Genomic DNA, 14,678 nt, shown 5'->3' with positions numbered 1-14,678 from the left:
TCTGTTTACTCACCACCTACAGCCCAGGCAGCTGGCACCGTGAAGAGACACAGCTCCATCAAACACACCAAAAACGCGTCAACACACCTTAGCACCTTGTGACATTTTTCCACTTGTCTAAACAGCTTCTCCCAGTCAGAATCCCTCAAATTCCCCCCACAGAATCTGTTTGGGTTGTTTATTTACTTCTTTACCGCCTTAAAAATTAACAATGAAGAAATCTTTATTTCTGGCAAAACCAGAAAACACTACTATCTGAAAGGGACAAAAGAGGGAACTTAAGCAGACAAAGAAATAAATGCAAATGATCCAGTGAATTTAAGGACTCACATCTGCAAAAGCCAGTTTTGCTATGCTATGGAGAAGCACATGGGCACTTGAATGCTTGAGCAAAAGACCTTGCTTCCTTTTAAATTTCATTTGTAATTCAATTTGCATTAGAAATATTCTAACAGGTTAGTCTATTTGCAGCGAATGAACACAAAAGAGCAGAACCAGGTATTTATTATGCAATACCTTTAGCAAGTTGTCCCAAACTGTCCACCACACAGTAGGAGGCAGCAATAGCACCTTATGCCACATCATTTCATAGTCCAGGAAGCTATGGCAGTTACTCATCACAAAACACTGAAATATTAAACTTATTCAATAATTAACAAACACCGGCTAGGATACTTCTGGCTATACTGCATTTGGTGTCATGTGCATTGACCAGATTTTCATTAACTTATGGATATTAGGAAAAGGTTCCTCACCGAGAAGATGTTTTTAGTTTGCTTTTAGTTCTCACTGCTCTAGTCTGACACTAGCTATAGGCAATAAATTACATGAATCTCCCTATGCTGCATCTGCTTTGCCTGTGATGGTAACTGGGGGGCGATTGTCCCTGTCCTTATCTCAACCCATAAACTTTCTTTTCATGCTTTCTCCTGCTGTTCTGTTGAAGAGTGAGAGAAAAACATGCTGGAGCTTAGCTAGCCATCAGTGCAAATCCACCACATAAGTTCACTATGAAATATGTTTGGGCTCTTGAATGGTCATTTCCTACAGATATGAAGTTTCAGGCCTACTAACACTGAGATATGGGAATATTTAACAACTTTTAATAAACTGCATAAAGCAGCTTATGTTCAAGAACAATAAACTTGACACAGATTACTTAAGTTAGGTTAGCACTCCCAACTGAAATCTCTGCTCCAGAAAGGATAGATTTATTATTATTATTATTAATAGCAATACAATTAAAATATAAATATTTGTGCCACATCCAAGTTGAAATTCATAGCACACACAAACACATGTATACTAACGAACCACCCTATTAAACATTCAAATATTGAGATAACTTCATGGGAACATGTTGATGGGCTATGGAGAAGGCACAATGATAGAACACAGAGCCCTGACATCAAACTGCTTGTGAAAAATTTCAGTGAACCCCCTGGAAACTCAAGTCATTCAACATAACTGACATCATCAATAACAAAAAACACTTTTGGTGGAGAACCAGGATTATATTACAAACCCCATTATGTAGTGTATTGAAAGTTAAAAAAAAGCTATTTTCTAACCAGAAGTTTTTGAGATTAAATATGTTTAATTAGGGAGTATAAAAACATCACGTGTTACAATAAGAACCTGGTGCTTACAGACCCATTCGAAGAGGCAGTCCAAATTCAGCATTTAAAAATTCAAAATCATCTTAATTTTCAATCTCTTGTACGATGTAGTACACAGATACATCAAAGTACTTTCTGTCATCAAACCTGCCTTAAACATCTTGTTAGAACGGTTAGAACCGTGCAACCGCCAGGGTAAAGTTAGGTTAATCAGAGCACTCTTAATTACTAACCTAAAAAAGCTCTGGAGGTAATTGGCATCAAAGTCTTTCTCCCATTCCTGTAGAGTATAACAATGTCATCTACCAGGAGCATCCAGAACAAATGCAGATGTGCAAAAATGCAAATAAATTCAAGCATCTGAACTTGGACACTGAACTCTTTTCAATTAAAACACTTTTGAATTATTTCAAGCACCACTGATTCAGTCCCTCGTCATTCCATGCCAGATGACTTCACTTACCACCGTGGAATCGTACACACAGTGGGATTTTCTGAGGCCACTGCAGCTACAATGCCTTGAGGCAGGTATCTCACAGCTCCAGGATCAGTGGTGGACTTGCTGACAGAGAAAAGCCAGCAGCACAACGTGAGAGGAGGAACAGCCATATTTCTGTACCATTTTCAGCCGTCCACCTCCCAAGCCAGCAGTGAGGCAACCCAGGCAGAATGGATCACAACCAGCTCTCCAGCTTGCCAAAATCCCTGCTCTGTGTTTTGGACCATTCCCATCTGATGTGCAAGTCCATAAGCCCCACAGACACTCTTGCTCTGTTTCAGCCTTCCACCCTTCAGGTGATTAGTAGTCTGTCTTTACAGTTTTCATAAGTTATAATGGTCACAGGTTTGTTACATGGTGGGCATAAATGGTGCCCTGAAATTCCAGATTCCTGTAACAAAGAGCCTTTTAGAGAGATGACCAGAATTGTCTCTACACCCAGTCATATCTGAACCAAAGGTTTTTTACCAGCACTTTCATGAAGGTGTGTGTTAAGACAAAACAGCAATTTGCTTAGGCAAAAGGCATCTAAAAATGGCCTCATATTTTGTAACGCACATAAAGACCATAGCCTTTAAAATAGCCTTCACAGAATATCTCCCAAATTAAAAGACCATAGCCTTTAAAAAAGCCTTCAGAGAAAATCACCCAACTTAGTACCTTCAAAAAGATTTAGCTGTGGACATTAATTCTTACAATTGGATTTCTTTTGTGTTCAGGGAAACCAGATTTCATACATTATACAAGCAGACTTTATACAACTATGAATCACACTGATTGCTGTAAATATAAACAGACACCCAATGCTAACACCTTTTTTATCCCTACAAAATACCACATTTTTGGTCAAACAAGAGAACTGCTTTGATTTTAACAAAAGCACTGCTGCAGAAGAGTATTTCACACACAGCAGAAGTTGTCTGTAATGCCAGCTGTTGATGCCACGTGTGCTTGTTCCAGCCCCTGACATCCATCTCCAGCAGCTATTTCTGCTTGCCTTCTAAGTGATTTTTGTGATTGCCCATGAATTGAGTGAGATATTTTAATGGATAGATAGGACATATTCTACATTACTTTGGGCTTTAAAACAGAGTTTTAGGACAGCAAATTACTTGATGGAAGACAAGGCTATAGAAAGCATCTTTTAGTGAAACTGGCCCCTTGCATTCCTCAAAACTAACGAATATGCCTGTATCAACTGTGAAACTTCAAGAACAGAAGATGGCTTGCAGAACATCAGGTCAAGAGCTCTATTAAAGCGTAGTAGCATATACTATTTTTGCTAAAAACCCCATGCATAGAACTTAGCTTTTATGAGGTACCTGAATATAGCAAGAGAACAGAAGAACAGAAACAAACAAGAAGAGTAAAGGTGACTGCTGGAGAAATAATGTATGGAGGAAAAAGAAATGCCAATGGAAAAAAGACACAATAACAGTAACCTCGGTGAGACCAGAAGAAAACTTAGCTATGTAGACTCGGTATGGCTATTACCTGGTTATTGCTTTTTCAAATACATTCCATTTGTACCATAAGCAATGTTAGTATCAAAATATGGGCACAGAAAAGAACAGAATGAACTTCTGGCCTCCTTTTCTCCTGTTCCTCCCCTTCTGGTTCATCCAAATGACCTATTCCTTCCATTCTGAGCTTCTGTCTCGTATTTCCCCATACCCTGTGGCATATCCATTCATCTCACAAAATGTAATTTTTTTTCCCGACTCACACTATACATCCACTAATTTTAACAGTACACAATTAGGTAAAGCTGGGCAAAAACAGGTTTTTTGTTTGTTTGTTTGTTTGTTTTCAGTTCAGAAGCACTTTAAAATCCTTTTGAACTCATAATGAAAAAAAAACAAACAAACACACAATTAGTGATTTTTTTTTATCTGGATCGAAAGAGCTTTGTCTCCATAAAAATATGAAAAAATAAAACACTGAAAACAAAAAACACCAGTATGAAGGCGTATAAGAAAGAAAAACATACCTCCTCCACATCATTGTCCAACACCGTGATTTGTAATGGAGAAGTCAGATTCTGGCTATCAGAGATCGTTGTTCCCACTGGGGAGGATTCAAGGATAAAGCCCTCGTATGTAGACTTGGTAAGTAAGGCTTTCTGATTGTTTCTCATCAAGGACTTCAATATGCAAATTGGCAAAGGCAGGAAGAGGATGACCGTTGTCTTGTTCAGCCTAAAAAACAAACTCATTTGTCTAAAGGTCTCAGCCAAATAAAACTATGAACAGTTACTAATTGGCATTGGCTTACTTTTAAGAATTGCAGTCCAGTTACACACATGAGTAACATCATACACATCACCCCACCATGAAACTTTGTGTCAGGAAAAGAAATACCAAACACAAATTAGCTGGGCTGTAAGAGCAAGAAGAGTCTCCATCATGCTAACCTTTAAAGCAGTCAAAATGAAATTCAAAAGCTATAGAATACATGTAAAATGATTCCTTAAAGTATTGGTATTAGGAGTTTGGGAAAATCTATAAATCTATAACTTACTGAACTGAGATATAGTTTGAAACTGATTCCCCACTGAATTAAAATTAACTTCAAAGGAAAAAAAATAAAGTCACCAAAATTTCTGGGAAGTACTCTAGTAACTGATGTAGTTAGTACATGATGAAACTTGAAACATGTCAAAATTGATAGGTTTTACCTAAGATAATATCCTGTAGGCAGGAGAAAATCTCAGAAAGTCTGCTATAGAAGCAACAAATGCATGTGGATCTGATTCTGTTATTTTATAAGTAGACCTACTGCTGAACACCACTAAATACTCCATTCCACTTCATAAAAAAATAGGGCTCTTCACAGTAAAAAGTTTAACTGCAGCAAGTTTCTTTAAAACGGACAGGTATGCTCTTTGCCACTACTATAAAGAGAAGCTAAAAAAAGGTAAATGCAAAGAACAGATGGTCCCATTCTTCTTATCAGCTTCAGTCGTTGTAGTAACAACCTTGCATTAAAGCCTATGTGAGCATAGAACCCACCCTGGCTTAAGAGGAACTCCCCACCTGACCACCACATCACCACCCAGTACCACAGGCCCACATAGCGCTCTGAAACACGTGTGGTTAAATACGAAGAAGGATGCAGGCTCCCTAGATTTTAGAGCCTCAAGTCCAAAACCACAAATAAAAGGATTCCTTCCTCAGCAGGCACTCCAACTGAAAAGCATTTAAGCTTTGTGGGTGCTTTCCTTTTCGTTCACTGGGTTGGGTACACTGGTCAAAGTCATGGGGAGGCCAACAGTGATAAGAGAACTGGGCAGAATTTGGCAGCTAATCCCTTCAGAAAGCCACAGCCCCCTTCCTATTGCTTGAAACCAGCAACATGCATTACTTGCAGCACCAGCAGGTTGTGCCTTAAACAAAAAAAAGGAAGTGATGAATCCCCACTCAACTCTCAGTGTATATTATTTAATGTTTTCTCAGTAGTTTTGTAATATTTCTGCAAGCCACCACTTTTCTAATCAGACATACCTACTTGCTGAACCCTCATTTAGACTTGCTTCTACAGATTAGTGATAACACCTTATATTGGAACTGCTCTGAACCACACAAAGTACATAATACAAACTCCATAGAGAAAAATATCCATTTTCTGATCCTTATGGTACATAGATACAGGTTAAAAAATCAGCCCTGATATTCATAAGAGCAAAAGATCAAATAAAAGTTTCCCCTCTTTGAAAAGATTTAGCTCACTTCTGGAAGGGAAAACAAATGGATGGTTTCCTTACAAGGCCTCTTTCAGATGCATTCTGTTTCAAGCCACTGGAAAACATGGATAACCAATTGTTTTCCTTTGGGGCTTTACATATAATGGTAGTCCAACAAAGCAAATGGAGAACTGAAAAAAAAAAGTTCGTAAAATGCTAGTTACAAATATTCAACTTCAAACAACAGTTAAAGTAATAATTGTCTCTAATAGTTACTTTTTTCCCCCTTTTCTTTAGACGCTTTAGATGAACAAAAAAAAATAGAAGGATGAAATATGAAAATTGTTAAATAACTCATGTCATAAATGTTTAGATACACTTAAGTAGTATATATTTGTTAGGTACTATGGGTGTTCTATGCAACAAGGTTCGCTTATTCAAAGCATTAGATTAAGCAGTTCCCAAGAAGAAAGGGGAAATTAAAGCACTCCTATAGACTCCCTGAATCTGCAGGAACATCAACAAACAGAGTTGGCTTTCTTGTCGAGGTAGCAGGGATCTGTTTAGATAAACTGCCTCTGGCAACAGAACAACCTCCAGATGGAGACTAATGCAGAGGCAAGATTTTAGGGTGCTCCTGCTGTACCACTTCTGCTCCCTGTGCTCACTGCCACTGGAGGAAGGCCAAGTACCGGGGGAAATTGGCAGGCGGGGGGGCACCCAGACATGCTGCGGGCACCCAGCTGCAGAGGAACGGAGCAGGGAAAGGCAACTCTGCCAGCTATCTGCATTCTGCAGGGCTGGAAGGGCCCATCTTCTCCATCCCACGCCACCCCAGGGTCACTGCCATCTCCCAGTACAGCTTTGCCCTAGAGGAGCATCTGACAGAAAACAGTGTCACCTTTGCTTACACTCAGGGTTCCTACTTCTCTGTGGATTCACAAGGATATGACTTCTGCACTGAATCTCTGTACAACCCTCCAAGCATGCTCAATCCAGAAAATCTGTCATAAAATGCATGAATACTAAACAGCCTGCAGTTTATCTAAGATGCTTCCACGTTGCTGCTCCTCCACAGGACTGGGGAACTGATCTGCCAAGAGAATTTTAAAAGCCTAAATAGAAATAACTAAATAGATCCAGGTGGTTATGGCTCATGTATCCAGCAGAGCAGCCAGACGCATGTTTCCCAGCCTTATTTGATCTGCCATACAGAAGTTACCATTTCTCTTCCAGCTTTGATCCTGTTTTACCTCGCTGGCCCGTCTTTCATTCCCACAGCCTCTCCAGCCAGCAGCCCAGGGTTACGCAGCCTTTCTGCCTCAGCTGTTATTTCTGAGCAGTGCTATTTCACAGCCTTGACCTCCTAGGAAGATGTCTGCCAACTCTTCCAACCCAGCTAAAACTTACTTCAGCTTCATCCCTGGCATCCCCTACCAAGAAAGAAGTAGCACAGAGGAAATACTGCCCTACCTGCTCGGCCCCAGGCCCTGCCCACCACGCTTTTCAAGCTCTCTACTCTTTGATCCCAATAAGGGGAAGAGCAGCTGGAGCTGAGGCAAAGTGCTGCACGGGGACAGGCATGCACTTAGCATCTTGGAAGCAGCTGGGACACATGGAACATTTCTTTCCCTGGGGTGAAGGGCTACATGTACAAGCAACGTGGGAGAATAGAAGCCAGACCTACAAACTGATGGCAAAGAAGCTCTCAGAGACTTGAGGAAAGCAAAGGCAGGTGGATGTTTTCTCCAGAGGGAGCAGATCTGCAGGTCTTGATGAGGACACAGTGCTGATAAATGCTGCTGCAGGTGGCAACGTTCAGGCTCAGTGTGATCCACCCCTGCAGGTAAACTGCAGGAGGGGATGAGTAAAAGGACTGATACAGGAAACGAGTTCTGTTAGCTATTTAACAGCAGCATTTCATATAGCCTATACATATAGCAGCAACTAACCCGAGAAGAAACTGTGAAGGCCTGTCAAGTATTTGAACAGTGTCCATGACAAGATGAGTTATTTCAGTATTCATTCACCGTTTCTCTGAAAAATCTCCTCTGGTCAACAGAAAAAGTTTGCCCGTCACCTAGCATTTGGACAGAACAGACGTATCTCCTGAAGGGATGAGATTTCTTTGCAGGAGGAGAGGAAAGGTGAATGGCTTCTTCAGGATATCTGGTTAGAATAAAATTTTGGAGGGGTGTCGTGGTTTAACCCGGCCGGCAGCTAAACACCACGCAGCCGTTCGCTCACCCTCCCCCCTCCCTCTCTGGGACGGGGGAGAGAAATGGAAAGTGAAGCCTGTGAGTTGAGATAAAGACAGTTTAATAAGACAGGAAAATAATAATAATAATAATAATAATAATAATAATAATAATAATAATAATAATAATAATAATAATAATAATAATGATGATGATAATAATAATACAATGATGATAATAGTACCACTACTAATAATATGTACAAACAAGTGATGCACAATGCAATTGCTCACCACCCGCTGACCAATGCCCAGCCTAACCCCAAGCAGTCCGGCCCCCCTCCCCCAGCTAGCCACCCCTATATATTGTTTAGCATGATGTCAGATGGTATGGAATACCCCTTTGGCTAGTTTGGGTCACCTGTCCTGGGTCTGTCCCCTCCCAGCTCTTACTGCACCCCCAGCCTGCCCGTTGGCAGGACAGAGCAAGAAGCTGAGATGTCCTTGGCTTAGTATAAGCACTGCTCTGCAACAATTAAAACATTGGGGTGTTATCAGCACTCTTCTCATCCTAAGCCAAAACACAGCATTCCACCAGCTACTAGGAAGAAAATTAACTCTGTTCTAACTGAAACCAGGACAAGGGGTTACCTTGAAGTGTCTCCCCTCTAGACATTATACAGCAAGATGAGTTATAAAGGCTTGCATTTAAATACCAATTTGAGAAATTACAGAAACAGTGCTGGGAGCAGACTGGGATCTCGTTTTATTGCTCTAAATCCTGCTTCACAAGGATCATTCCTTCCTCAGTGCAAAACTCAACCTTTGTGAAACTCAGAATCAGAATTCTGTCTTCTTCCATTCATATACAACCCTTAACAGGCCAAAACGCCTCTCTACAATTTCCCCTTGAAAATGCCCACTGTATCACACACAATCTTTAGACCTGGAAAAGAAACAAAACAAAACAAAACAAGAAAAAAAAAACAGTGGCAGCAGGTAACATGAGCACATTCGAAGCAGCAGCACAGGATATTCCCATATCCCTTTGTTGTTCTGTTGTTCTTGATTTGTTGTCATCTGGCACATGCAACCACAGAAGAGCAAGTTTTTCCACAATTTAAAAAAAAAAATCAGAGTTGCCTCTCTTTTTGCCACCATGATGATAAGACTGAAAATAGTGTCTAAAATAAGAATATAACATATCATGAACCTCCTGACCCAAAAAAGGTAGGTTACCACCATCTAACAAGTAACTGGAACAATAATGTCTGAGACTTAGAAAAGCGCAAAACTACAAGAAGAAATGATAATAGGGATATAATCAACTTAACATTAATGTCAGCCCTAAGAATTTTTCTTAAAGCCCACAACAATCTGTCCTCTAAAATGAACTTTTTCATATGCTGTATGACCAAAAGCTTTGCTGAAATCAGAGCCATCAGTCTTGTCTTTTTTTTTTTTTTTTTTCCCTTTGAACTTTTCTAACTGCAGTCAGGTCCCAAAGTAATTTGTTCCTTACTAGCACAATTCTCTTAATTCCCCGATCAATTTAATATTTTTATTCAACAAAACCAATTTTAGACATTGTTTCCTTTGTATGTCTGTAGCCTAAACCTGTCAAATTTACACCAACCAGGTTGGCTTCTGGATATTGTTTCTTCAGAACTGTGAACTGTGACTGAATCATGCTTGCTTTTTTTTTTTTTTTTTTTTTTTGCCTTTTTTTTTTTTTTTTTCTTTTCTCTGCAGGACATAGCATTGGAAATGCATGAATAATTTAAAACAATGTACTTGAACTTAATTTTGTTACCACTTATGAAATACACACCAGCAGATGGAAAATTTCTTTGATAGATAAATATAACTTAAAATTTTCATCCTGTATCTAGAGTGATTTTTTTAAAAATATGCAAAACTCGTGGCTTACTTGGAAATAATTGCATACAATAACACTGTCTGTTATTTTTTCTGATTCAACAATAATGATATCTATACACTGACATCCAACTTTCGAGGTTAAGACTGAGAAGAAACTTACAAAATATCTGCACCATCATGCATACAGTTTTACACTAAAAAAATTGCCACTGCATCCTATTTAAGTATCCATGTATAGCAAACAAAAAAAAAAAAAGTAGAACTATATTTGAAGAAGAATCACAATATATCTGAAAATCAACCTTTGGCTTTTCTGAAAGTAAACAAGCAATGTTCTTGTGCTATTGGAAGGCAATACTGGTTTTAGAACTGATGCATCCATTTAGGCAGCCTGAAAATGAACTAAACCATGCTTTACCACTAGACACCACCAACCTGAACAATAGAGAGAGAACCCCCAGCAGGCTACCAGAGACCACAGTAGAGACCAAAGAAAGCACCACTGCTGGCTCAGCTGCCATCTGTGTGTGTCCTGTAAGCTGGGTTGTTTTTTTGGTCCATGTACCTTCTCACAACGAGAAGCACAAACATCAAATTCACTTGCCGTAATCCCTTCCAAATCTTGTGCTCACCTCCTTTCCAAAGACCACCAAAATCCTCTGAGCTTTCCCTGCCGCTGGTTATACCGTAGCATTTCACTAGATACAGCAAAAGAAGGAAAAGTCTCTGGCAAATGCATGCGATAGCTTGCTGAAAGAGGTGTAGTACTGGAGAAAAGCAGGCAGGCCACTTCGCAATTTATATTTAACACAAGAACAAGGGAAGAGCCCAGGAACTTCAGACACTCAAACTTAACTTCAAGCTGTGAAGAAGATAGAAACGTTATATAGCATTTAAACCAATGTAACTGAAAAAGGAGCAGTCAGTACAGATTCAGAGAAGGAAGGTCAGTTCTGGAAAACTTTTTCTTTTAAGTGTATGACTGAATTGAGAAATAAAGGTAAAACTAGGAACATAATTTATCTCTCTATATAGGGTAACCATAAGGATTGTACATCACATGCTGGATTAATGTACAAGGTCAGAAAGGACAGCGTAAGGAAAGAACTACTGAAATGGATTAAAAATTGGCTTGAGGACAAACAGTACCAAGTATCTTCAGAACACAGAATAAATTTGACTTTACTGTCAGTGAAGCTTGTCATGTGACAGTGAAATGATATTGGCACAAAATGTGTCTAGACAGCATGTTTAAAAAAACCCAAAACATACATTTCTATTTCATGTGTCAAGGGTAAGAGACTTCAGTATCAGACTACAATGCTGTAAGTGCAATGAACAGTAATACTTACAGCTGACCATCTTTCCACAAAATAAAACCTTCTCCTTCCCTATAATAAAAGAAAATGCCAACTACAAAGTCATTATGCCAAATTGTAAGTGATGGATGGAATAAAAAAAGAAGAAAAAAAAGCCTGTTTACTGCAGAGAGGAAATGCAACTATTTCTGTAAATGAAAACCATTACAGAGCTTACCATTTATGGATTTTAATATTTCTGTTGCTCTGTGCATAATGACACATAATTTAAGGGTCAATCTTCACTCACAGTTGCTGGTCTTGTCTAATGTGTATCTGTGATTTAATGCTCTAAATGCAAGGAAAAACATTTACCATGCTGAGATGCTGCCAAACAAGAACAAACACGTATTTTCAATGCGTATGTGCCAATGCTGGGAGAAGACTGCCTTCTCCACGATATGAAGAATTTTATTGATATATTGGAAAGGTTCTGAAGAAGAATTTTCCTGCAACTTTTTTTTTTTTTTCACCTATCCTTAATCACAATTGCTAACCCTGCACTCAGGTTTTCTTTTCTACAAGAATTCTCATTGCTTTATTGCTCACAAGACTGATAAAAAGGACACCTTAAACAGAACAGAAATTTCCAGATTTTTTTGGACTAGGTACACTTGTGTAACAGCAATAAGCAACAAGAAGTAATTGAATACTGAGTTCACAGAAGGGATGAACATTTGAAAAGCCAATTTAAGAAGCAGTTATTGTACTTAATACCTACAGGAGATGCACAGCAGTTCAGCCAAACTAATGATTTTGTAGATTTCATCATTGTCAGGAAGTGGATTGAGCAACTATTTAATGAAAAACCATTTCTTCCATTCTTTTTCTAATCTGTCGCCATGAGTACAAAAACACTCTCATTTGTTCAGTTCATGATCTATTTTGAGGCAGAGCAATCACCCTGTTTCCCATTATAGCTGATGCCTCTAACATTGTGTCAGAACCACAGAGGAGATTATCTTCTGTTGTATTTCAAAAGAGAAAGACAAAAACAAAGCAGTTCCAGAACAAGGGCAATACATTTTTGGAAAACCACACTTATCACGTGGGCTTTATTTTATTTTCCACTTTCCACAAAAGAGAAATTTGGGAGAAAAAAGCGAAAGTCATAACTTAGGAGGACATGGGTTTTCCCCCATATAGGTTACTTTCTAGAGATTAGTTCAATAGCAAACACCGTGAAGATTCTTTTTTCTCTGTTTCTTAAAGTTCTCATCAGCATCAGCCCTCACACATCATTCAAACTGAGAAGTCTTCATATTTATATGTATACATGTATAGCTATAATTTATTCCTCACACTGATTAAACCAAATAAGTCTTTAGTCTTCCTGCTGAAATTCCTATTTGCTGCCATTGTAAAATTCAGAAAAACAAAGAAGAATAAGCATGCATCCTTAAGTGCAGGAAAATACATTTTTTATGATGCACTGGAAAAGGGGGACAGTGAGATCCACCCTGAACAAAGATAACAACTAAAGATCAACAAATACACAGAGTCAAGAGATCAAAGTAGGATGAGAAGAGTTGGAGGCTGACATTATTACAAAAACTACCAAACACTGCACATATGAAGTTTTTGAAGAGGTGAAAAAAGTCAGAATTATGGACTTAAGTCACAAAACCCATATACTTGGCACAATTTCTTTAACAGCAGTCCATCACACTTCCAAGTGACATCACACTTGCAAGCAGCAGCCACATACAAAGGCCTAGAACAGAACATAAGCAGCTCAGATTCCTAAATGGGAAGTTCTCTCACTTTCTCCATGGATTTTTCCTCCAGGAAGCTGCCCTGCCTCACCTCCCCTTGAGCCCATGTCCACCTCCAGCCCCACACTGCTGCCTGTCAAAGGCCTCCACAGACAGACCGCCGGAGATGCACGATCTCCTTCTGCCTGCTTTCAACTTGCAAGCTGCTTGTTTCCTTTGATAACTCCCAGCTTTTGCACTGCACAAGGAGGGAACTACTGATTCCTCTTTGCTCTCAGGACTGTGATGGTATATTTCATACGTGTCTTCCCCCCTGCCCTGGTTCAGAACTGCTTCAGAGTTCTGCTCTGTCCTGTCCATGACAGAGACCAGTTACACACACAGCCTGGATCCATACTGTACCACAGTGATCCTCCTCTGTTCTCTTCTCCATTTTTTGTATTATTTTCTAACATTCAACTTGCTGTTGCTGGACAGCCACAGATCACTGAGCCAACCTTCACACTCAGTTATCACTTAAAACACCCACAGCTCATTCCCGAGTGAGGCCAGAACCCCTCATTTTGTGTATAAGGCCAGCATGGATCTTTCCTGACTTGTTTCATGCTGGTTTTAGCTATGCAGACCTTTATGTGCCTTTTGAGCAACATTTGTCCACTGTTTTGTCCTAAGACCTTGCTGAACCTGTGTCTGATCCTTCTTATGTAAAATGCAACATGCCCACAACAGCCTTGACAGCATTGAGAAAAGAAATAGGCAGGGAAGCTCCCAAGAGGAGGATGATATTTGCTGCCAAGCTCCACCCATGGTCATTAAGGTGGAATTTGGTTTGACTTCGAGCAGGGCTCAGCCTCTCCACACGCCTCCTAAGCAAGTACATCTTATCCAAACCTCCTATGCCTAGCCACAGACAGTAGAAATGCCACCACCCATTTGGGAGGGAAAAAAAAAAAAAAGAAAAAAAAAAAAAGAAAGCCTTCTAAAAATTGGACCCTGAACCAATTTTCTCGTAGTGCTGGAACTTCTAACAGTCTGTTCAGCTCGATACACCATGTTGACCTTCTGTTACCAACAAACAACGAGGAAACGCAAAACCAATACAGAATTGTTTCTATGGTATTATCTGCCACGAGGTTAATGCCAGTCTGACTGAACCACCAGCTGGGGAAAACAGATTTTGGGACAGGTATGTAAAATCTGGAAAACATTCTGCAGGGATATTCTTCAAAACATTCTGCCCAGCTGCTGCATGGTGGCTGTTACCAGCAGTGCTGGGAAGGCACCAGAAACCAGGCAACTGTGATACAAAACAGTTCTTTTGTAAGGCCTACTCCCTAAGAGCTGTAAAGCTCCCAGAACCAAGGAAAAGTCTTACCATAAAAATCAAGCTACAAATGTGACTTGAGACTGGGAAGCTTATTCCCCATTCCTCCAATTTTATTTTATTTTTAAAATCTAATTGCAGTTTTTACTGAGACGTCTAATTTACACGAATGCTTCCCAGCGACACAAATGCAATCAAGTAATGGCTTGAGAGCTGTACAGATGACATGAAAACCTACTCTCAAACTACGTTATAAATTTAATACCTGCAGTACCCATGTGTCCACATGAGATTAACAAAACATCCCTCTGTCTTTCCATCTCATGTGATAATACCCACAGTATTTTAGCCATCAGTACAAGTATCTCTAGTGCCATTAAAAACAGAAAATCAATTCTTGCAA

At 39.6% G+C, this 14,678-nt stretch overlaps 1 protein-coding gene across 1 annotated transcript in view; it reads right to left on the bottom strand.

The window, feature by feature from the left end:
• The window catches only part of PCDH15 (protocadherin related 15), a 477,232-nt gene that overhangs the window by 198,372 nt on the left and 264,182 nt on the right, over positions 1 to 14,678 (bottom strand). Inside the window, 2 exon segments of the mRNA XM_032191027.1 lie at positions 4,109 to 4,249; positions 4,251 to 4,316. Of these exon segments, the coding sequence (XP_032046918.1) occupies positions 4,109 to 4,249; positions 4,251 to 4,316 (207 nt within the window).

The sequence above is a fragment of the Aythya fuligula genome, chromosome 7 (assembly GCF_009819795.1).
Source record: "Aythya fuligula isolate bAytFul2 chromosome 7, bAytFul2.pri, whole genome shotgun sequence".
Lineage (NCBI taxonomy): Eukaryota > Metazoa > Chordata > Aves > Anseriformes > Anatidae > Aythya > Aythya fuligula.
This window is presented reverse-complemented; position numbering and strand designations above follow the sequence as displayed.